The sequence below is a fragment of the Delphinapterus leucas genome, chromosome 11, assembly GCF_059928025.1.
Source record: "Delphinapterus leucas isolate spDelLeu-1000000601 "Yukka" chromosome 11, BTC_Dleu_Yukka2, whole genome shotgun sequence".
NCBI classification, from domain to species: domain Eukaryota; kingdom Metazoa; phylum Chordata; class Mammalia; order Artiodactyla; family Monodontidae; genus Delphinapterus; species Delphinapterus leucas.
In genome coordinates, this window is record NC_143139.1 from 66,078,879 (window position 1) to 66,103,815 (window position 24,937).

At 38.5% G+C, this 24,937-nt stretch overlaps 2 protein-coding genes and 1 pseudogene across 2 annotated transcripts in view; 1 reads left to right on the forward strand and 2 right to left on the reverse strand.

Annotated features, from left to right (window-relative positions):
• Positions 1 to 1,995: 1,995 nt before the first annotated feature.
• On the reverse strand, positions 1,996 to 9,708 carry CCDC59 (coiled-coil domain containing 59). Its single transcript, XM_022552439.3, has 4 exons — positions 9,117 to 9,708; positions 7,805 to 8,141; positions 6,598 to 6,697; positions 1,996 to 4,850 (listed from the first exon to the last, which is right to left on the reverse strand). Exons 1-4 carry the CDS (start codon positions 9,268 to 9,270, stop codon positions 4,689 to 4,691), a joined length of 753 nt encoding a protein of 250 aa, XP_022408147.1. The 5' UTR covers positions 9,271 to 9,708; the 3' UTR covers positions 1,996 to 4,688.
• The window catches only part of METTL25 (methyltransferase like 25), a 154,240-nt gene continuing 138,698 nt past the window's right edge, over positions 9,396 to 24,937 (forward strand). The window contains exon 1 of the mRNA XM_089921079.1: positions 9,396 to 9,710. Coding sequence (XP_089777205.1) covers positions 9,455 to 9,710 — 256 coding nt within the window. The 5' untranslated portion in view covers positions 9,396 to 9,454. The remainder of the gene's footprint in view (positions 9,711 to 24,937) is intronic.
• Positions 11,640 to 23,386, reverse strand: LOC149748046 (LIM domain-binding protein 2 pseudogene; annotated as a pseudogene).

The following is a 24,937-nucleotide window of genomic DNA, read 5'->3' on the forward strand; positions in this document are numbered from 1 at the left end:
CCATCTATAAACCATATTAAATCAAGATGAACTAAAAGGGGTTCTGTAAGATCAGTCCTGGGCATGCTTTCCTCAGTTATTGCTAGTCACATGTTTCCCCTTCATCCTGAAAAGAAATCAAATTACAAGAGTAAGGTTTGAACTATGTTAAACAGTGATGTTTAAGAGAGATAAAAAGGGCTTCATAAATGGAAAAGTTGCTGATAGAGAAATCTTGAGTGTTGTCTAAAAGTAACAATGATTGTTCAGCAGGTGCAAACCAAAGAGTAAGTGAGAAGCAAACAACATATTAGCAGAGGCTTCAACCAGTCTGACAGCTGCTGCCGAGTTCTGCAAGCATAAAAACTATGCCTCAGTTACTAAACTAAGGACTAGGTTAAGAGAGGCAACCTACAGGCTCCGGCGAGCTAATACTCCTAATATATCATCCTGTCTCTCATGAACAAAAGGAGAAGTGTTCGACATGGTTAGGGGTACCCAAAGTGGGGGATTGTTGAAGAGAAGCAGTGAAAGTGGAGAAAGCTGCTTTCACTTCTGCTTCGCATGGAAGAGACTCAGGAATTTTTCCTTTAATAAGTTCATGAGAGGACTGAGCTACTTTTTTTTTTAATTAGGCATTTATTGCTCGCAATAACCAGTTAATCCCCCCAAAATTCTTTTCATTGTTTTTTAGTTTAGAAAGTTGGTCAAATGGAATCATCTCTGTTCTGGTGAATGGAAAACATCCATGGCTGACAGATTCTGACCCAAATAATTTATACAATTTCTTAACAAAATTATAGCTTTTTTTCTACATGGTTTGTAAAGCTTTTCAGCTGATATTGAAAAGAGCTATATGAAGTCTTCTTGTGAACTACTTAGATTAAGAGGGCACAGTAATCTACATATTGTACAAGGATGAACTCTCAAAGAAAAATTAAATCCTTTTGTTTAGACTGACTTGTTTAGATGGAAGGAAATATGAGAATTCTGTAAATCCCTGAGGTATAACCATCTAGATATACTGTTAGTTTTCCCACAAAAATAACAAGTATTAACTGTCTTTATCTGTGTCTAGTAAGGAAAGCTGCATATAAACTGACCACTGTGAAATATTTACTTTTTCAGGGACGAAGGACAGGGCATATTTGTGTTGGGAACTACTAGGAATCTAGGGATCACAATTCTATTGCTCACCTTGAGATCCTGAACAAATAGGGGTAGCCTTTTCTGATCGGTTTCTTAACTGGCTGTGTGGGAGTACTGCAAGCACTAAGATGTGGCCATCCTTATTCTAATAGACTCAGAGGAATGAATTTTATTCCTGAGACTTCTTCAAGTTTGAATGGATACTGGGATGACCTCAGTGGGGGTTATAAGGATTCATTTGAATCTTAGTAGGTCATTTTCCAATATTCTGCTTACGTCAGTAGAGTCAATATTCTATTCACGACTAATCCAAAAAGTAGAAGGATGCTAACATTGCACCGGAGAGGACGGTACATGTGAATGAACTGCTATAATTTGGGTTGTTCTGATGTGGTGCCACCTGGCAAACCTTTAATTTCATGATGTTGTTACAGAGCAAGTCTCAAGTAAGCTTGCTGGAGCAGAGGCACACAACGGAAATTAGTAAAACTTGCAAGACTAGTAAGATCATAGATTTCAATGTCTTTTGGAGGCAACCTCCCCAGTTATTTTATTAGTACTCCAAGGAACAGGTTGAGATAAGTGGTGAGATTTAAAACAGAAAATGAAGCATCCTCATTGAAAGGCCTGCATACAAATAGATATAACGCAGACAGTGCTATATCTTGAGTGTCATTGCTGGGTCCCTAATTTGACTTCACAAGCCCCTTTCTCAGTTTCAGCAGGTAGCCACTTTTCCAGTGCCTTAATCTCTTTAGAGATGTCACATTTCCTAGAATGTTTTATACCTACCATGTGACTGAACCATTTCCCTCCCAGGCATTTACCCAAGAGAAATGAAAGCATATGTCCACACAAAGACCTATACACAATGTTCACAGTAGCTTTATTTGTGGGAGCCCCAAACTAGAAACAACCCAAATGTCAATCAACAGGCAAATGGATAAACAAATGCTGATGCATCCATACCATAGAGTACTTAGCAATAAAAAGGAACTATTGATAAATGCAACAACACAGATGAATCTCAAATTTGTCTGACTGAAAGAAGCCAGACAGAAAAGAGGACCCAGTAGATAATTCCAATTTTATAACATTTCTGAAAATGCAGATTATCTATAGTAACAGAAAGCAGATCAGTGGCTGCTAGGAACCCATCTGGGGAGCCCCTGATAGGATTGATGACAAAGGGCCATGAAGAAACTTTTGGAGATAATGGTGATGGATTTGTGATTGTGGTGTTGGTTTCATGAGTGATTACATGTGCCCAAACTCACCAAATTATACATTTTAAATATGTTCAATTGATTATACCTCAATATATCTATTTGTGAAACCCAGGGTCACTAGGCCCATGAAGTGTGCATCTCTGATGTAAGGCTCTCAGCTCCGTGGGTGACTCCATCAAGTGTTCTCAATGGCAATTATCCAAATACTTAAAGAGAGCCCAGTGTTAAACTGCCAGTAAAATGCAGATGTCCCACATTTTAGTATAAATATTTCCCTTTCAAACTCCTAGGGAGAAAATAAAGTCTATATATTAAATTACCTTTCAAGTTAATGTCCAAAGGCAAAAAACTCAAAACCCCAAATCCAATTCTCTTGCCCTTATAAGGTAGAAGTCCAACAAGTCCCTTCCAGTTTCTTATTTTGTTCACTCACAGCCAGAAATGTTAATGCCTAGATGGATTCCTACAGCAGCTGCAGCCTGTGTGTTTTACTTGGAAATGGATGTAGCTCATTCAGCTCCTCAAAAGTTAATATTAATTCAACATCAAGTCTATGGTGTGTCTCAATTTTTAAAAGGTCCAAAGAATAGAACATCCAAAGTAATTATAACACTTGCCTCACACTCACCAGATTTACACAGCAGTTATCCTGGACACTATGTTCCCAGAACCCAAGAGTTGTTATTGTCAAAGACAATTCATAGTACAAACTCTATAGTAGAAACTCATGGGTCTGTAGGAAGGAGAACTGGGGATGGCTTCAGCCTCATCATAATGCCAACCAGTTTATGCCAATTGTCAGGGGTCCATGCCCTGCACACTTCAAATAAACTGGAAGAAATTTTTCAGCAAGAAGTTAGATTTATCACCATGCATTTAGCATGGCACACTGTATCTTCTCTCTGGCATTTCAAACACTGATAGTATCTTGCAAAGTATAGATTTGCTGTGGAGCAGTCCCAATCATGGGGTGTCATTTGTGGTCCTGATCTTTCCTATCTAGTATTATCAAAATCTCTTTATATTCAGAATTTGCTCTTTTACACTGCATTTTATGACTGGCATGATTTATTTATTTACTTATTTATTTTAACATCTTTATTGGAGTATAACTGCTTTACAATGCTGTTAGTTCCTGCTTTATAACAAAGTGAATCAGCTATATATACACATATATCCCCATATCCTCTCCCTCTTGCGTCTCCCTCCTTGTACTTTTTAAATGCAGAATGCTCAGTACAGTGGGAGGACTTACCAAAACCTTAATGCAATATTGGGCTGCATCTGTTACCACTTATAAAGGATTGCACGTTACTATGCAATGTTTTACAAATATTATTGCAGTTCTTTTGTTTTAATGATGATAACCAAGCCTTTCTCATTTTACAGTGATTGCAAGGAGGCAGGAGAAGCAGTATTCCAGTACTTTCCCTTGGCTGACAAACCTACCAACAGAGACAACACTGGTAAGGTCCAGTAACAATGTTCTTACATGATAGGGTCCCACGGGATCTGGAAAGCTTAATTCCTGCTGTGACACTGCTGGGTTACCATCATCATTCAAAAAATATTACACTAGCAAGCTATGTACATCCACTTAAGGAAAAGGTTATAAATATCAAACTCTGCTTTATAAAGGCCTCACTATAATATGGTGGGGGCCAAAGGTAGAAACCTGCTTACAGGTTTCTGGAAAGACCATCCCCCTATAAAATGTACTTAATTTAAAATAAATTAAAAAGTCGAAGGGGAGTCTCTGCCTCCTTCACCATTCCATTAGTATGGAATTTCAAAACTGTTATAGTTGATTGCTAAATTTAAACATTTGATTGAAATGATTCGTTGAAAGCTCTGCTCCCTTATTTTCAAAACACTTTATTTCATCTGAATTTCATATGGTATAGAAGTTATTACATGCTTGAACCTGTTGCTCAAATAGCAGGTTCTTTCAGTTCCTTTTTTTTTTGGCCATACCAAGCAGCATTCGGGATCTTAGTTCCCCGACCATGGATGGAACCTGTGGCCCCTGCAGTGGAAGCATGGAGTCTTAACCACTGGACTGCCAGGGAAGTTCCCTCTTTCAGTTTTGAAGGCCAACCTTCATTCAGCAGCAAATAATTAAGAAACAAATCATATATAATGCAGAGCATATACAGAAAATTTTCTTTTAGAAAAACAAAAAATATTTGGACATTTTATATTTAGTATAGCTTAGCAATCCAGTCTGTGTTGACAAATTTAGTTAACTGTTAGGAGGGACAGTACATATACAAGAGAACTCATTAGCCAGCAGATATTTTAACCCTTGATTAATCAGGCAACATGTCTGACCTAATTTTTTTCTTGTATTTTTTTTAGAAGATACTCCATTTGTAAATTCAAGTTTGGTTGCCCCTTTTTAGTCTTTTTGCTCAATATTTTGAACACTTCCATTTTCTTCTTTTTGTAGAGCCTTTGAGCTTCTTCTCTCTCTTGTTTTCTCCTCTCAAATTCCTGAAATTATTAACATATATAATTTTCATTAGTAACAAACAATAGATATTGTTCAATAATTTTGTTGAAATAGCTATCACCATGCAAACACTTCAGGTTTGTCTTATATTTTGCAAAATGTGAGGTGTTACTCGTAAGTGCAGCAGTGTACCCTCTTTGCCGCTATGATACATGCTATGCCATAGAATAATGTAAAGTTATTAAACAATTTTAATTATTTGTATACAAATAAAATTAAAGCACAAAGAAGGCACATTTATTTAATGGTTTCACATTTAATTAGATCCACTGAAGAGTCAGAAGTGACGTTAGAGGTTATCTAGTCCATGTAACACAAATCATTTCCAGAATATCTGGTATTCTTTTAAATTTGCCATCTGATCCAGATTTAATTCAAGAAGCATTTACTGACTACAAGCTATATATATGTAAAATATTGTGCTAGGTATTATGGTTTTGATTATTTAAGAATTAATCATGCTCATCTGATTTGCTAAGATAAAGACTCAAATTCATTGGAGTTTAAAGAAAAATAATTTGAAGTTATATAAACCTGAAAATCACTACTTGAAATACAATATTCTTAAATATAAAAGTTAAAAATTCTTAAATAATGCAATATGTGAACTGTTTTTCAGTTTCCCCTGTAATGCATATAGCCCCCAAATGATACAGCCTTACATTTGTACGGTGACATAATTAACAAAGTGCTTTCATACACGTCACAGCATATTCCATCCTTTTAAAACTTTTTATGCTAGGATTTATCTTCACCTTACAAATAAAGGGCTGATGCTCAATTTTCACGGTTACAAAGATGTAACATTTATATATACATAAAGGAAGTTTTTTTTGAAACAGTAAATGTTTTTCAGTATAATGGTCCATATTCCATCTGGTATACTATTTCCAAAGGTGGCAGGTTTCAGAAGGTTGGTTAAAAAAATGCATAATCTTAACTAACTGTGAAACAAAGGTCCAGTTTTTCCATGGAGAAATGTTTCTGCTTTACCCTAGTCTGCCATCAGTTTAAGAATAATCATACGAATTTTAGATGTTAAACTTGCAGATTTCTTAATTACACGATTTGTAAAGCTAAGACATAAAAGAAATTATATGTCAGCACCATCTTTGGGGTATTTTTGATCGATGTGCTCTCCTTTTTAAAGTGATAGATTAATATAGCTTCAATATAAGAAACAAGAAACCACAAATAAAATAATTTTGTTGAAGCTGTGGATACTTTTGTTCTGCTCATTTGAAAAAGGCTGTTATAATTTTGGGTTTCAGAATGATAACAAAGTGTGGTAACTTTTTGCTAAGTTAATCTAGTAAGGTTTTTAATAAGCAAAACCAACTCTTTAATGTAAATTTATGAAAATCATCTACATTTTTAAAAATTAGTAGTTCTCAAATTTTATTACGCATAACCTCTTGAGGCACTTGTTAAAAAAAATGCAACTATCTGGACCTTACTCTTGAGAAACACTGTCCCAGATGCTCATATTATTAACCTATGAGCAGTACCTTTAAAATCCTATTCTTGACTACTACTATCACCTCTCAAGGGTAATATAAACAATCAAGGAATCTGAATGTTGAAATTCTCCAGCTCTTCTCAGATTATTCATTTACTCAGCAAATACTTACAGAGGGCATACTATGTGCCCCATATTAAGAAGAAAAGCTTACATATACACTTAGGATAAAGGAACATGAATCTAAATATTTTAAAAGTAGATCTTACTTGTCTCTTAGCAGCACGCTTAGCTTGTATCTGCTCATACTCTTCCTGTGCTTTTTGATTTGATGTTTTCTTTTTATTTTTCTTTGGAATAGTAATGGAACTTTGCAAGATAAATGAAAACAAATCACAAGTATTAAAAATAATATAACCAAAATTATGACACAATTATGTCAGATAGTATTTGTATAGTCAAATCTCACTAATGCAACTTAAGGGGTGGGGGTGAAGAGAACTTGAAAGGAAGAGGACATTAATTTTATTAGTAAAATGTCCAAATAACATATTAGAAATTTTGTTACAGCTTTCAAGATATAGAAAATAGTAAATGGAAAGTCTTGGAGAAATATTTCAACCAGGGAAAATACAGAAAGCTCTGAAAGATCTGAAAATGTTTAAAAATAGGAAACCAGCATATGAATGGTAGAAATGACAGACTGAAAAAGGCACTAATTTGAAGGATGTTATGAAGGACCTTGTGGGTGTACATGAACTTTAATCCCAAAGTTCTTTGACCAACTTGTCTCTATTCCGTTTCATTTATTTTTTTAATTGCAACCAAGTCTATGTCCTCTTGGAAAAAAAAAAATCCAGGTTAATAATAACAGTAGTAGTAGCAGTTAAAACTCATGTAGCACTTCCCATGTATCACATGCCTTTTTAAATACCTATATAAATGAATTCATTTAATCTTCACAACATCTGAGATAGGTCTAAGATACCATAGCGTGTAAATAATCCATTCTGGGGTTGTACAACATGGCAGCTATAAATTACATACTTACTATTATTATTTGCATTTTAGAGAAGAGGACATTGGGCACAAACATATTAAAGCCAGGTCCAAAGTCCACGATGTTAAGCACTACACTACAATACCTCTCAAAAATTAAATTATTTTTAAAAACATACATTAATAACAGGAGTTAATCATGGTCCAAGTAAGTTAAATGTACTTGAGAGGCTGAAACCTAAAACCCAGGTCTCTTAATTCCCATTCCATTACTTCTTCTATTAAGCCTACCTGACTTAATTTATAGTCATTTAAGCTAACATGAAAGCCTCCATGAAAATATTTTCACATAATTACCTGTGACTTCTAATATGCCTTAAGAAAAATCCGAATTAATACAGAAATTGTTCTGTAATCTCTTTCCTAAAACCCTACTTACATCTACAATGAAGAATTTCAAAAGATGGTAATACATACTTTATTCTTATGCTACATTGTTCTTCTGGATGAGGCTGCTCAATGCTACAATGTTCTTCAGACAAAGCCTGGTCAGTGCTACACTGCTCTTCTGGCAAAGGCTGATCAACTTGTTCTTCTGACAGAGGCTGGTCAGCTTGTTCTAACAAAGACTGGTCAGCTTTTCTAAGCTGCTTCCTGAGTCTTTCCTCTTCAGCTAAATAGAGATGTTTCAGATGATCAGGGTACCGATCCGTGAACTGGGATTCCCGTGAGGTTTTAGCCTTCTTTTCCCTCCATATCAATTTCTTGTAATTTTGCTGAATTTTTAGTTTTCTTCGAAATGCAAAGCCTTGTCCTGTTGAAGAATATATCAGTCATGAATTACTTTCTGAGAAAATAATTTGCATGAACAATGTAGTTGCTAAATTAAAATTAAAAACCTTTTATATCATCACGTTTAGGTGCTAGAATTACATTATGTTTTGCTGTAAAACGTTATTTCAAGAAAACAAGTTTAAGCTAATGGAATGAACAGTATACTGGTCCTTCGCAAAAAGACCAGGCTAACGGTAATTGTGCAGAACTAAAGAATCTCAAAGAAGGAAAAAAGAGTAGAGTGTTGCACAACTCCAACTTATTGTACTCACAAATCAAACAGATTTCTTAATTCATCTAAAACACTTAACCTAGGTCTTCACTAAATACCTCCGGGAAAAAACCCTCGCATCTATTACCTTACGTTAGAGAAAATACGACTGATTTTCTAAAGTAATTCAACGCAAACGAGGAAAGACGGTGTATGACTTTCTCAACAGCAATTATCAGAAAACTACCTATTTAAGATTTATACATTCCAAATGGGTTTTTAAAGTACTTACAAACAGCAAGACAAAATGAAAAACACAAACTAAAACGAAGCAAATAAACACAGTAAGAGAAGACTGGAGGGCTCTGGGGTATTTGTAATCAGCAAGAGTGTGGGGCAGTACATTTCCGGCCTCGCCTTCTATCCTTTACCGTAATACATGCACAAATGGACTCATAGATTCTCTCTGCTTACGGTTTCACGGGGAAAATGTAAACGAAAAGAGTTCTCATTAAAAAATGGGATTAAGTCGAGGAAAATGTTGAAAGATTTAGAGCAACACTGCCTCGCCTTCCCGTCCAGAGCTCTGAGACGCCCACGGCTTCAGCAGATTTAAGAATAGATTTCTCTGCCCCAAGTACGGCTCGGTCTGGTTCCTAAATCCTTCCCAGCTTGGGCGGATCGCGTATCCTAAGATTTCGCAGGCCCGAGGACTTGTAAAAGGCTGCCTTCTTACATACATACCCTCGCGAACGCTCCCCGCGAAGGCCTGCGGATGACTAGGTCGCCACGTCCTCCGTTTCATATTCTTATTTCTGAATCCGACCAGTGAAACTCCTTCGCCACGCGACCCAAAGCTCCCTGTCTGCCCCCTTGCTGCATGCCTTACCGGCGCCATGGCACACCAACCGCGGCGCCAGAAAAACACAACTGGCGCGGTAAAAAATACGTCATCAGGCAGAAGCAATCAGCCGCCCACCCACAGTCCAGATCGGAATTCTATTTATCCGGCCTATACTTTCCACTGAGCCCTTGCCTTGCGGCCACGTTTGCGCCACCTACAGCCCGGGAGGGTGGGCGTCATGGCGGCTTCTGGGCCGCTCCCGGTGACCCAGGACCTGTCCACGTTGCATGCCAAGTTGCAGGGGCTGCTGCGGTTCCTGACGGAAGCCCTGTCCATTTCCAGTGCACATACGGTGGACTTCTACACGGAGTCCGTGTGGGAGCAAGTGGTCGACTTGCCCCCGGAGACAGTGCTGGCGGCGCTGAGATCGGCGGCGGAGGCGGAGGCCCAGCCCTCGGAGGCGCGCCTCCAGGTGGAAGCCGAGAGTGGATCAGGTGAATGGCGGGTGGGCGGGGCGTTCAGGAAGGCGGAGAGACATCCCGCCCAGTGAAGGGTGGTGTACCGTAGCGGAAGTCGAGCGGAAACAGGTACGCGGCGGGACTGGCACTGGCGGGGCAGGGATGCGCTGCCTGGTAGCAAGCGGAGCCCCTTCTCCGCTTCCTGGAGGCGTGGGGCGGGACGCTCCTCCCGAATCCCCTGTCTTCCATGGGTGCTTGTGTATTTCCACAGTTTAAAGAGAGCAAGAAACATTGCTAGGACCTTTCTTCATTTAGTAATTAAACAATCATTTTCTTAACCGGAGGGGAACAGTGCTTATAGATTGCATGTGGAGCACAGCAGAAGATAAATCAACACCTAACAATCAAGATCATTTCAAATGGTGATTATGGCCGAGAAGAAAATAAAACCAGTCAACTGTGATAGCGACTGTGTGAGGAGGCTGCTTTCACCTGGTTGGTCATGAGCATGAGAAGGCGCCGGCTGCAGTGAGCCACAGGAAGGGATTTCAGGCCCACGGAATCGCGGAGGCCCAAGGCAGGAAAGAGCGGGGTGGGTTGAGGTTCAGATGCCTGAGTGGCTAAAGCGAGGTGCCGGGCAGTGGCAGGTGCGGCCAGGGAAGTAGGCAGAGCCGGATCCCGCGGGGCTCTCTGGGCCTCGGAAGGATACTGGGTTTGAAGTAGGATGAGAAAGCTTTGGGCAATTTAGTCAATATAGTGTCTTAATATACTTTACATTTGAAAAGATAACTGTGATAGTTATTTGAAGAACAGACTAGTGGGGCAAATCTGAGAGGCCAGTTAGAAGGCCATTTCAGTAATACAAGGAAGAGATGAGAGGATTGTGGGCTAGGATGGTAGTAGTGAAGACCGGGAATATTTGCTATCTCTTTTGAAAACTGTTTATAAAATATCTACTACTGAAACTTAGATTCTACTAAGGCAAGTACATTTTGGAAGTAGTATGATGAGAAGACACCAGCAGGATCCTGGGATTTCTTCTACTTTGTTTCCAGGCTGTCCCAACCTTGCCCTTGCTGGTGAACTTGATTCACTTGAGCATTCTCTGAAGGCAAAGCACTACTGGCGGGCCTTCTTATGATAGAACTTGGTAAATACTGGTTTCTTTAAAGTCACTGTGTATTGTTGGAAAGTTAGGCACTTTTTTTTTTTGGTCGTTAATACAGTGTATTATTGGCACACTTAACAGTAAAGCATACATAAAATCCAGCTGTTTTATAATACACGGAGCCACTGTCTTTTCACATATAGAGAAACGCATTAATATGCAAATGGAAAAATTAGTTTTTTTATAAAGTTTCACATAAATACACTGGAATTGCTCCCAAAGAAAAGTCCCCATAAAAGAACCAGGTTAGGGCTGTACAAAATATTATACAGGAAATATACTGTGAAAAGAAACAACAGTCAACTCAGATACAACAAGAAAAACACAAAAGAGTTTCAGATTTATTAAACTGCCCACAAAATTAATGGATTACATGGCTTGAAAATATTTGGATCAACAGAAATTTTACAAACGCCTACATTCTCAATGGGCCAAGTGCCCTTCTTGACATAAAAATCTACCTTGGTGCCTTTGATGACAAAAAGACATTTCTTGTTTCAGCACTCGGGCTCGATTGAACCAACTCAGGATGGAGGACCAATTGACCTTAGCTCGGCCATAAATTACCCTGCTGGGCCCTCTTAGCTGTTACCTTATGAAAGGAAAGGTGAAGGGGGAAAAGAAGATAAAGGTACATTTAAATTACTTTCCAAAAGTGGATTTTTTTCCTTTTCTTTTTTTGCTGAAACAAGTAACTCTCAGATGCAAGTCAAAAAGCAGAAAATATTTTACAATATTAAAAAGTCTATCTGTAGTTGGGTTCGGCATAGAATGAGATCCTGAGCACTGAGGGTTTATTAACAATATGGCGTTTGTTGGATGGTTGGGTGGGGCGGGGGGAGTGAAATTAACAAATGTGGTTAAAACCGAGCCAGGAGAAGCCTAGCTTTTGCTCTTATTTTATAATTACGATCACTGCCAGTATCTGTGTTACCTGTGAAGGTCTCCAGGGAGGGGTCATGGAAGTTTATTTGGAATGATCCTCTCAATTAAAAAAAGAAAGAAAGAAACTCAGATCCCTGTGGTTTAGAAATAGTTATTTGCATGGAAAAGTTTTAATGTCTCTTCCTTTCTCTGCTGTGAGTAAGGATCTGAAATAGTGATTGTAACTCACAGGGGCTATTGACAGTGGATTCTGGAGCAGGTCAATCTTACTGGGAAGCTTGGGGTGGGGGGTTTTCTGATTTGGTCTCTTGAGTGGTGGGAGGTTTACTGTTCCATGGGCTACTGTTCCCCAGGGCTGGTGAACTGGTGAAGTCTTCCTCGTCGTCCATGCCGTTGGCTGCATCATACTGCGTGTTTTCTAATCTAGTGATTAGCCTTTTGTCTTCATCCCCAAACTCCCCTCGCATCAGAGTTGGCTCTCCTACCACCATCAAATCCTCTGAGGAGGACTGGAAGTGACTCCTTCAGGGCCCCTCAATGCTTCTCCTTAAATTGGCCAGAAGGGGTCACTGCTGTTGAATGACACAGGTCTCCATCCCTCCCAGGGTTGAGGCTGCAGTTCGGGATCGCTCCTAGCCCAGGTACCTGACTGGACAGACTCAGGTTGGCAGCTGGCGTCTTCTTGCCGTCCGTGCTGTTGGCAGTGTTCCCAGTGCTGCTGCTGGTGGAATTTTTTTCTTTTTGTCTGTTTCGTTGTCGGTTGCCTTGTGGGTTCTGGCGGCTCCACCATCCGCTGCCACTTCTGAAACAAGCAGGTCTTCAGGCAGTCTTGTGGACTGAGGTTGTAAGTTTTATGTCTGGACATCAGTTCCTGCATTGGCTCCAGTATTACACGCAACCTGAGGTAGTTGACGGTGAAATTTGTTAGCCCCATCCTGATGTTTTTGGACAGCTGATCCAGGACCTGAGGATCTTGTGCATGCATGGCAAGCATGCTTCTTGGGACTAACTCTCTGTATTGTCTAATGGTAAAGTGCCATGTTTTTATTCTCATGAGATCATCAAAGGTGAACTCCAAGGTCAGCCTGCCTTCTGTACACATCTTGGTAAACATGGGCTTCCCGTGCTGGGTGACCATCACACGCTGTCTCAGTCCACTGTGATGGATGAGCTGTGGTAGGGTTCTTTTGAGTGTTTGAGAATGTAATACAGGTCAGTATTTAAAACACAGTGCTAAAGTAACGGGGGATGAGGGTCCTGCTGATAGCTGCTAGTGTTGGAGGGTCTCCTGCGGAGGCAGGGGCTGGCTGTGGCACACCGTGGGGACAAGGACCCTGGCGGCAGAAGTTCTGGGAAGTACTCCTTGGCGTGAGCCGTCCCAGAGTCTGCCATTAGCCCCACCAAAGAGTCGGGTAGGCTCCAGTGCTGGGTCGCCTCAGGCCAAACAACCAGGCACTTCTTCAGTTTACTCTCAAAATGCCTAATACCTATGATAACATGGCAACTTAAACTCCAAAAGAGTTTAAGATCATGTCTGTCCTGCTGTATTCCAGCACCTAGTAAAATACCTAGCATGCATAATTAAATACTCAATGAATATTTGTTGAATGAGTTAATGAATGACTCATTCTGGCTTCCAAAAGAGTAAAAGAAACTAATTAAATATGAAGCCCAAGACTTTCATATGGGTTTGACCTAGGCTTCATACAATGAAAGAATTAGATTGTTTACATATCCTAATAATAACAATAATAGGATTAATTGATATTTACTATTTTCCCTGCAGTGTGTTGTTTGTTTGCATATTTTCCCTTTTAATATTTACAGTAGTCTGGCAAGATGGGTTCTGTTTTCCCCATTTGTGAAATTGCCAGTTGAGGAGGTAATATACTAGGAGCACAGCTTGTAATGGAGATGCAAGCCTGGGTCATCGGACTCCACAGAGTCTGAGGTCTTTACCACCGTGATAAAGGTTTTTCTGGATTATTTAAGATTGAAGTACAAAGGGCATTTACTATCAAAACTGATATTTTGATGACATGGATACATTTCTTATTTTTTGTTTTGTTTTTATTGTTTCCCCTTCAAGAATGTAAGAATTGTTTTGTTCACTGTTGTATCTTTAGTGCCTAGAATGGTGCCTGGTCAGAGTAGGTGGTTGATAAATATTTGACGAATAAATAAATGAATAATGCCACTTATTTGTTCTCTCAGCTAGGAACAAAATACATCTTTTGAGAAACACAACCAATTTTGTGTCAATTCAACAATAATGGAATCTAGACTAGATTATTCACCTTTGAAATGTCTCTGACCCTGCAGAATTTTATATACAAGATATTCAATTGTACAAATGGTCTGCCACCTCCAATATTAAAAATAATGATTTTTTTATAATATATGCTTGTAAGGAATATTAATTTTTGTTTATGTAAAGATTATGTAAATATGGACATTTTCTCCATTACTATATAAAGTCTATTGTTTGTGTCAGAGAAGAGTATTTTTTGCTCTTTGACCAGATTTGTATCTTATTAAAGAATTGTTAGTTTCTCTATAAGTATAATTTAGCACTTAATTTTTATACTGTTTAGTCAGATGGTACAGATTCCAATTCTACCAGCTCTGTGACCTTGGGGAAGTTTGTTCATTCATTCGTTCATTCAGGGAACACTTACTTAGTGTCTGCTGTGTGCCAGTACTTATCTAGGAGCTAGGGAAATAGTAAATAAAGCAAATAAAAATCCTTATCTTCACCTTGCTTGCATTCTAGAGGGAATAGAAATAATTTTTTAAAAGTGCCACAGAGAAGAATCAAGTAGCAAAGAGAGGAGTAAATAAGGGGATGGGCAGGAGGAAGATACGTTTGCAATTGTAAATAGGTTGTCCTAGCAAAACTTCATGGAAATAACTCTGGACAAAAAATCTAAATAAGGAGAAAATGGAGTCATGAAGCTATCTGGAGGCAGAGCATTCCAGACAGTGAGAACAGGGAGTGCAGAGGCCCTGATCTGGGAGCAGGCATGGTGTGTTCAAGGAGCAGCAAGGAGACCTGAATGGATTTCCATTAGGGTCTCACAAGGAGTGTGGTTTTCTGTCAGCTGGATATGAGGAGTTACAAATAAACACAGTTCCCAGAGCTGCACTGAGTTAATGCACAGTATGTGAAAGTACACTAGCATATGTCTGGCATAATCATTTGGTATTTTATGAGACCAAGTTGTTTCTGAAAATCCTCAGTGTAGCCATTTCAGTAGATTTCTCTTGCCAGGTGATATTCTGGCCTGGTCAGAGTCCTGAAAGTTTCTTTTCCTCTGTTCATCTAAAAAGAACTAGAGAGAAAACAATATTAATTCTCCACAATTAAAAAGGAAAGATGGTGAAAATAACTGTATTTTAAGGGCATAAATTATGGGTGTTGTGGTTTGAATTGTGTCCCCCCAAATTCATAATTCGAAGCCAAAAACCCCCATGTGACTATATTTGGAGATAATCTTTAAAGAGGTAATTAAGGTTAAAAGAGGTCAAAAGGGTGGTGCCCTAATCCAATAAGAAGAGGAAGAAACACCAGAAGGGTGCGCACAGAGGAAAACTATGTGAGGACCCAGTGAGAAGGCAGTTGTCTGCAAGCCAGGGAGAGGGGCTTCACCGGGAACCAGCTAGCTCTGCCAGCACTTTGATTTTGCACTTCCAGTTTCCAGACTGTGACAGATTTCTGTCGTATAAGCCACCCAGCCAGTGGTATTTTGAATGGCATCTTGAGCAGAATAATGCTATGGGCTTTGCAGACTGACTGCCTGGTTCAAGTCCTAGCCTCACCACATACTCCTTTGGTTAGCTTGGGCTACAACTCTTTGTGCCTTAGTTCTTCATCCATAAAATTGGGATAAATAATTATTGTACCTACTTGATGGGGCAGTCTGAAAGTTATGTGAGTAAATACATGGTAAGGGTTAAGCAGAATGCCTAACAAAGAGCAGCACTTAACCCACGCATTCACTTGACTCATGTTTACTGAGTGCCTTCTACCTACCAGGCCCTGTTCTAGACCCTACTGTTATGATACTGAACACAATAAAATCCCTGCGTATGTGGAGCCTATGTTTTAGTGAAGGTTGATACCCAGAAAACTGTATATGTGCGCGCGCGCACACACACACACACACACACACACACTCGTTTTCCAGGAGGGGAAAGTGAAAAATGGTCTATCTGAGGGAAGAGTGTGTCGGGCCAAGTGAATAGCAGGCACCAGGTGGGAACATGCTATGTGTGCTGGGAGCACAGCAGAGCCATCCAGGTGAGATTGATCAGAGATGAGGTTTGAGTAGTGGCCTGAGGCAACTTCATGTGGGACTTGCAAACCATACTGAGGGCTTGGCTTTTACTCTGAGTGGAATGGAATGCTCTTCAAGGACTTCATGAGGTGGTATGCTGTGTGATTTATGTCTCAGAGGGATGACTCCGGCTTCTTTGTGGAGAAGGTGAGGGTGGAGGAGGTGAGGGTGGAAGCAGGAGGACAGGATAAGGCTATTAAAATATTCCAGGGTGGGCTTCAGGTAATGGCTGCTTGAAGAGGTCAGGCAGTTCCTCCAGCAGGTAACAATGACAAACACTGACCGGATTATTAAAAACTATTGGAAGGTTCTGGAAGGTGACCAAAGGGGGACAGAAATATGAGCAGAGTTTGATGTTGGAAAACTGCTACTGATTGGGAAGAACTGTGAACTCATGACTTTCTTGCTGGGGGTGCTCCAAACCCCCCTAGATCTGGCAGTCTGGAACAACATTCTTCCCAGCTCAAGATGGCCACAACAGAGTTCAGAGATGAGAGCAGATGGAAATTTAAGGAGCACATTCTGGAAGGAGGGCCACAGAAGGGCTGAGATTTAAGATGTGAGTATAAACTCTGGCTAAAACCCTGGATGAAGTATAGACACACACCCCCTCCCAAACACACACACACATGTGCACATGCAGGCACGGGAGACTAAGAGAATCCAGCAAAAACACTGACGAAACTAGGGGGATCGTGAACCCTTGAAAGACAGAGCTCCTGGCAAGATGTGCAGACTTGCTGCACCTTTGACGGAGTATATTCCCCAAGCTGTGTAGACAGCTTGGGTGGCAAAAATCAAAAGCCTGATTGAATTTCTGTATCAATGGGCAGAATTCAGGGCTGGCAGAGTAACTGGAAATTTAGGCTGGGGAGCGTTGGAAACAAATGTAACCACAGAGAGGATGAGCCCCCCAATCTGACTATCAAATCCACCCAAATCTTCATCTGCCTGCTGAACTACACAGGCTCAGGGATACCCTCAGGGGGCAGGCTAATGAGCAACTGAGCAGAGACACCAGCTGCTGCTCACGGAGGGGGAGATAGATTTCAGTCTGAGTCCAAGCAAGTTCACTTCTTAGCAGAATAACAACAACAAAATCCTTAGAAAAACAAAATAGATCCACTACAATAAATTATCCACAATTCTGCTTTTCAACCAAAAACTACTAGATGTGCAAAGAAACAGGAAAGTATGACTCATACTCAGGAAACTGATTCCAAGTGAGCCCTGATGCTGGATTTAAGTAGCTGTGTTCAGAGAATTAAAAGAAAGTGTGACCCAAGGGGGGAGAAAATGAGTTAATAGGAGCCGATCTTGATTGGGCTCAGATGTTGGATTTAAGTGGCTATCATAAATATGTTCAAAGAAATAAAAGAAAACAGCCTAAGAATTAAAGGGAAACACAGTATTAATATTAATTATACGACCTCCCTTATAATTGTTTTCATTGGAAGAGTACACACTCATTGACAATTATATTGTTTCACACGACCTGTTGCTGATAACACGCTGTCACACAGTTTCTGTGGGGTAGGAATTCAGGAACAGACTAATGGATGGACCTGGCTTAGGGTCTCACGGTTTCACAGTCCACTTGCTGGTGGGGCTGCAGTTGCTGAAGTTGGTTGAGGTTGGGGAACTTGCCCCCACAATGTCTCACTCACATAGGGGGGTAGTTGGTGCTGCCTGTTGGCACAGGGCCTCAGTTTCTCACCATGTGAGCCTCTGTGGGGCTCCTTTCATGAAGGCCGTTGTGTTTGCACGATGTTCTTGTTTTTGTCTGTGCTCAGTCACGGTTGTGGACTTCGCATGGCCACAGACTTGGTCTGATATTGGTGTACTACTGTAAACGCTTTCATGTTTAATAGGGAAGAGTATGGTCTGTATGCCAGCGCCAGCTCCACCCCAGCTATAAGCTGTCACAGCTGATTGTTATTGTTGTTATTTTTTTCCTTTTTCACAAGTGTATTACCTATCTTACAAAGTTGTAGTAAAGCTGAAAAATGATGTAATGTGGCTCCTAACATAGAACTGGGAATATAGCATGGATTCAACAAGTTGTGGCTAATAAATGATGAGGGTTGTGGTAATGATGATGTTGGTGGTGATGGTGTAATTAGGCCTTTCTTTCCTTGGAAAAAATAAATTGTCAAGAACTTCTGGAAATGTATGTGCTCCTATAATACCCCATATACTCTCCCATATCAACACAGGTCATCCTGTTGTCATCGTCCACTGGCTTGTCCCTATCTGCAGCTAGATTATAAACTCTCTAAAAACAAAAGTACAGTGTTTGCCTTTTTCAGTTTTGTGTTCTTAGCACATTGAACCGTTTCTGCCATATAGATGAGTAAATTTTTCTTGAAGATCGAAGTGAAGCATAGATCTATAAAGAATGTTATTGAAGGTACCCGTGGAAATATGGTACTGAACTAGTGTGGTTTCTGTCCATATTATGTTTGTCATCATTGTTTTTGTATGACTCGATCCAACTCATAGGTTTAACTTAATTTGCTATTCTTTTCCTGTGTGAAAATGCAGTACTTCATTCAGTACATTGAAAATTACAGAAAGATACCATGAGAATCTGGAGATAAAATCAAGGCAGGCATCATTTCAGGCTAAAATTTCTGAAAGTTTATCACATATATGTGTGAGATTAACCATCTGCAGAAAAAAGCCAGTAGTGATAGCTTCTAAATACTTTACTGATAAAACAGTCTCCTATATCTCCTCTCAAGGATTAAGATTTTGTTTTCCCCACTTCAAGGGACCTAGGCTGTGTCCTTAGGAAGTAATGACTACATATATAAATCTGTAACATTCTCAAGTGAATTATCTTTTGGTCTTCAGGAGTTAATTGGTCTTCATAAGTATAGAAAAATCTTCCAAAAGGCAAATCGGAAGAGATTCTGAGTTAGGATAGCCAAAATACTTTATGAAACCAACATAGATCATGACTACACAGGCCACTCAAACAGCTACCCAGCTTGATTAAAATTTTCTTTAAGAATATCTGGCTTTATTTGTTCTAGTTGTAATTCTAAAATTAGGAGACAGTGTCTCATCAAATGAGTGATATGGGTTATCTCAATGTAAAGTAATAAGTTTATAAAGTCAGTTTCTTATAACTTTGTGTAGAATCAGTTGTGGAAAACCTATTCAGCTCTCAGGAAATCCAGGTTTCTGTGCCTGCAAAGCCATCCTCTGTGACTTTGCCAAAGCCCAGGGCTGCTCTAAGACTCTTTCAAAGCCTCCAGGGCCTCTCTTGACTCTCTTCTTTCAGCTTCTTGAGGCCCATATGCTACTTCTCCTGTTTCTTGTTATCGCAACTTACATGATCCTTACCAGGATTGGGTGCTGAATAAATGTTTAGAACTGGTTCCTTTTGGTGAGCATCTGCATAATTAATTTACTATCATTTTAATTGAACAACACAGGAAGTTTTTGCCTATGATAGATTATTTTGTTGCGGTTTCTCTTAAAGTATTTTTATTGCATCTCAAGAAATTAAATTGCTTCTTGGCCATTCTAAGTATTTTTTTCTTGGTGGTGGTGATGGTGGTGATTATGGTGCATTGAAATTGTGCTCACATTTAATTAGAAACACATGAAGCCAGAAAGCATGTTGGAAATAGAAAGTGAGAACAACAGAGAAATAATTAGTGTCGTCTGTTTTACTCTGTCGTATTTAATTTTTATCCTTTCACTTTCCATATGTATTTTCCTGAACTCTATTTTCCCTTTTTATATTTTTCTGGGTCTTTTTAGCAGACTTCAAGGGTGGAAATAATTTCATACAACAAAGAGATAGTGGCAACTGTCAGCCCAGCTCCTGGGTTGCTGCTGTAATTATGGATAAGGGTGACAAAAATGCAAACAATTCTTTGGGAACTCAGGATAATTTGTCATCATATTTTATTTATTTGATATATATAAAGTGCTTTCCGATTGTTCCTTTTAGGTAGGGCCATTTAGAACTTGAATTTATATTCTAGTTTTTAATGGTTACCCCCCCAACTTCTGATTTCCCCCATATCATTCAATTATTAAGAAGTTTAGTAAAACAAAGTTCATGAAGATTCCTCTTATCTATGGCAATTTTTTCCCTCATTCTACTTAAATTATGCTTATATTTAGCCAATCAGAATAAATGTGTCTTCTGTTTTTTTAGATATTCACTTTTATGTTGCTTGGTACTTTAAATTATTTATTTATTTTTGTTAGACGGGCGTTATCTAAAAAACTCAGACTAGTAACTTAGACCATCAACAGTAAGAGAGGATCTGTTTAGTACTAAAAATACTGGAGAGAAAAGTGTTATCTTTTCAAAGTTAGATTAATCTTAAAACTATGAAATTTATATTAAGAATTAATAGCTATCTACCAATGAATAAAAGGATAATGTTATGTTGTTTTAAATATTTAAAATGATCTCTAGAAGCCAGAGAAAAAATACTTAGTTGAATTGTCTGTTATAATATTAACATTGGGTAAAGTAAAAATTGAGGAAGAGTAAAAGATAGTGATTCTTAATCTCTTAGGTCACAAATCCCATTAAAAGGCTAATTCAGATGAACACTATCATACCTCTTCCTTAAAAAGAGGCATATATCTCACACATAGATGTAAAACTTTACAGATAGCTTTTGGTGGTTCATAAGCTTCTTTAGCTCTTAGACCTCAGGATAAGAACCGCTGGTTGAAAGCATTATTAGTATTACAAAGCTCTTTGACTTCATCTTGCTTTAGACCAGCACTTGTACTCATTCTTCTTTTTCTCCTCATCGCTTTTTGTTCCTTATTATGATATATATTTTCAAACATTTCTTTAACTAATCTTTATGAAGTTCTGAAACTTCCCTTGTGAGGGGAACTGCATTTCCGATATAGCTGCAGAGTATTAGACTGGTATCTTTAGGCAATACCAATAACAATTACTGAAAATGAATTCTTCCCTCTTTCTTGATCGTTAAAATCAGAGTGGCGAATGTAAGGTTTAGGTGGGCATTTTATTTGTTTTTTCTCTATTGCAGTCACCTTAAATAATGGTCCCTAAAGAATAAAATTGATCTGGTTTTTATGAATTATACACATCATTTACAAAAATTAAACAAGTAAAGAGCAAGATCGGAGCAAGATCTGCTGGAGGTATGGTAGGAATTAGAGAAAGTGTATATTTAATGCAAATTCCTCTTGCAGGTTCCTTTTACTTGGCACATGATTATAACTGAATTCAGCTGAGTAGAATAGACACACATCTATTTTGTGTTAATGTTGAAATGTAAGTAATGGAGTTCAGAATAAGAATAGCAGATGAAATTAAACTCAAGTTAATGAAACGTACAATGGAAAGAAGTACAATTTTAAGAGACAGGTGTGACTTAATTTTACTCTCTCAAAATCCCTTATTAGTAATTTAATTTTACTTACAATTACTGTTTATCTGGGACAAAAAGTCCTTTATTTTTCCTGCCTCAATAATAAACAAACTGTAAAGTCTTTTTTTATTCTTGAAAGCCTGGAAGTCTAGGCCCAAGTCAATGTGTGTATAGAAAGGAAATACTGGTCTTCTGAGTAAGAGATCAATGGCAGCGTTAGTTACTAAGATACTGCCATCCTTGAGGCACTGTGGGGCAGTGAAGCCTGCCGTGGTGTTCAGAAAATGGCAGCGAAAATAGGAAATGAGGTCTCTGAGGTGGGAACAAGAGAAGAACAAAGAGATTGATTTCATAGCGCTTACTGCACTGAAATAGGTTCGTTTTTATTCTTTACAATTATAAAGCAATTTTTAAAGTTTTAGAATCTAAACTTTATTTTGTATTTTGCTAACAAAATCATATTTGGTTTATTAAATTGAATTTATTTTTCAGAAAATGTTTACAAATATTTAATTTATTCTTCAGTGCTTCTAATTTTAAATGGAGTTTGAAGTTGTGGAATTTCTAGTAATCTATCTCTTGGTTTTGGTTATTTTCTGAAAATAGAGACTTCTGATGTAGGAAATTAAAACACTATGGTAAAGCAGACTTGAAACTATATTAGGTCTTTAAGGCATAGTCAGGATTATAATCTATCTACTGAATTTCACTTCAAATTTAGTAAGAAATATCATTGGTAATAAAATTTCTCCCTTGAGCTTTCAAGCTGATTCTAGGACATGGTGTCCACTGCTAACCACTGGGCTCCCAAACACTGAGAAATTCTTGCTTTCAACCTACTTACGCTGTAGAACCCAGTGCTGGCTGTTGGACTTGCACGTTGTGTCTCAAGTTGCAGCTTACCTGTCCCTAGTCATGCTTTCATTCTAACAATGGAGGGCTTGCATCCAACTTCCAGAGCCCAAACTTCCTTTCTCCCAGCAGGCCCCGTGTTTAGAAACTGAATGTTTGTATTGTTCATTGTTTCAAGTTCTTCTCTAGTAGCCTATATGGTATTCTGGGCCTAAATATTTGAGTATTTTCTGCCCCACATTCTTCCAACAAAGTCCCAAGTGCTGTGTTAGGACACTCAGTTACTTAATTCGGATTTTGTGCTTTGGGAGTTGCCTACTATATTCTAGGCACTGTTTTAGGATGGTGTGTGTGTGTGTGAGGGTGTGTGTGTAATTAAATACTTACACGTATATATGTATATGTACATATTTAAATATATGCCTATGTGCATATATATGTGTACTCCTTAAAATACTGTAAAGGAGATATTTGCCCCCCTTTAGTAGATGAAGATATCAAGTCTTAGAGCAGATAAATAGATTGCTCCTGGCCACAGAGGGAGAGGCAGTCTGAGAACCAGAATTCAGACCTAGATCTTGTTCATTCATTTACCCATTCATTCATTGAGTATGTGCTATGACAAGCATCATTCTAGGTTCTCAGGATACAGCAGTAAACAAAAATATGTCCTCTTGCATGTTACTTACTATGTCAGATGGTGATAAGTGCTATAAAACATTGATACAGGATCAGTGAGGAATGAGAGTTGAGTGAGGTTGCAGTTTTAAATAGGGTTGTCAGAGAAGTTTTCACTGAAATGGTGACATTTGATTAAAGACCTAAAGGAAGTGAGAGAGAGAACCATGAAACTATCTGAGAGAAGATGGTATCAGACAGAGGAAAAAACAAGTGCAAAGACCTGAGTAAGCACATCCCATGTGGCATCTCAAAAGAATTCTAACTGGGAATTGCTGAGCCCTCTGGAATCCACACTGAACATTCGTGGCCCACATGCCTTGTAAGTGATAAGACACTGTATCCCGTAGATGAATCATGAGTTGTTAACAAATTAGCTTTATCAGGTTCAGTTATTACCTTGCACATCGTAGGCATCCCAGAATTGTTTATTTTTTAACAAGTTTATTTTTTATATACCAAATCAATTTTCTAAACTTCTGTTTCTTTGTATGATATTTTTATTTTCCTTCAAATTAAACTATGAAAAGGGTTTGTTAGAGTAGTAGTACTGTGGTTAGATTTTCCTGTTTTTATATTTAATTTGATTTCTATCAAAACTTAATGTGAAAATGCTTTTGAAATGGTTCCGTGTAATGGAACATTCAGTGTAATGTTAATATTGGCACAATAAGGATATGCATATCAATTTTTGTTAATTATATCATTCTTTCAAAGAGCATGGTTTACATGTTGAGATAACATTCATATGCAGCCATAAATTATGTTGGAGCTTTTGCAAAAAGTTTCCCAGCACATAATGGAGTAATATAAATTGACTTATTTTAAAAAGCAACAGCATATATTCTGTTTCTTCCTTAAATAGATTATACGGTTATGGATATACTTAAACATTCATAAAATTTAATATATCCTATATATAATTTTCATAGTTCAGCAAGACAGCTTTAACTTTTGACTGAAGTCTACTAAACAAGTATAAAAGATTGAAGCCTAAAGTCAACTGTTGGTAGAAGCCAAAACCTTAAAATGTATAATTAAACCTGCATTGAATATAAGTAGGTTTCCATTTTAGAAAACATGTTCAATTCAGCTCAACCAACACTTACTGAGCATTCTGCTATGGGAGTTCTATTGATAAGGAAAAAAATCACTACTGCGGTAACACTGGTGGTACTAATAGAGTTTGAACCGCGGCGGTGATGGGGGGAGGGGGGTTCCAAGTGAAAGACATTTTTACATTAGGTTTAATGGGTGACTGGATATGTGCATTGAGGGTACAAGGAGCATTTAAGATAATGTAGACTTAACTTCAGCACTGGGTGACTGATGACACTATTAAACAGGATAGTAAATAGGAAAAGGGAAAGGTTTGGTGAGCTTGAGAACTTTCAGTTCAGTTTTGGGCTTTTTGAATTGGAGACATCTGTAGGACATGTAAAAGTGAGTCCATAACATTTCTATGTCCTTGTGAAGATTGTTATTAAGAGGGCACTGTTGACTTCTTCTTGAAATTCTGGACCATAGGACATTTTTAGGGTGTGTGATGATAACAGTAGTGACCTTTGCCCTAACCCCTGTAACACAGTTAAACGTCAGAATTTAGCACATAATTGTATTTTATATCACATTCTAAATGTTTTAAATCACTTTTGTCTCACCTTGTGATTGTAAACATTAGGGCTGAGATGACGTTTTATGCTCTTCTAACAGGCTCAGAAGTACTGTTGAAGTCCCTGTAGTGGCCTCAGTGAAAACTACTACCCCAGAATCTTAGAATTTGTTTCTCTCAGTGTATCTGGTGATGCTACAGTAGTAAATGTATTGAGGAATTGCTTTCGTTCATCCCTTCATTGATTCCCTACTTACTGAATACCTGGTATATGCAAGGTATTATTGCCTTACAACTGGGCATGAAGCAGTAGGGATACTTTGTTTCTAGAAATAGATAACTACAAC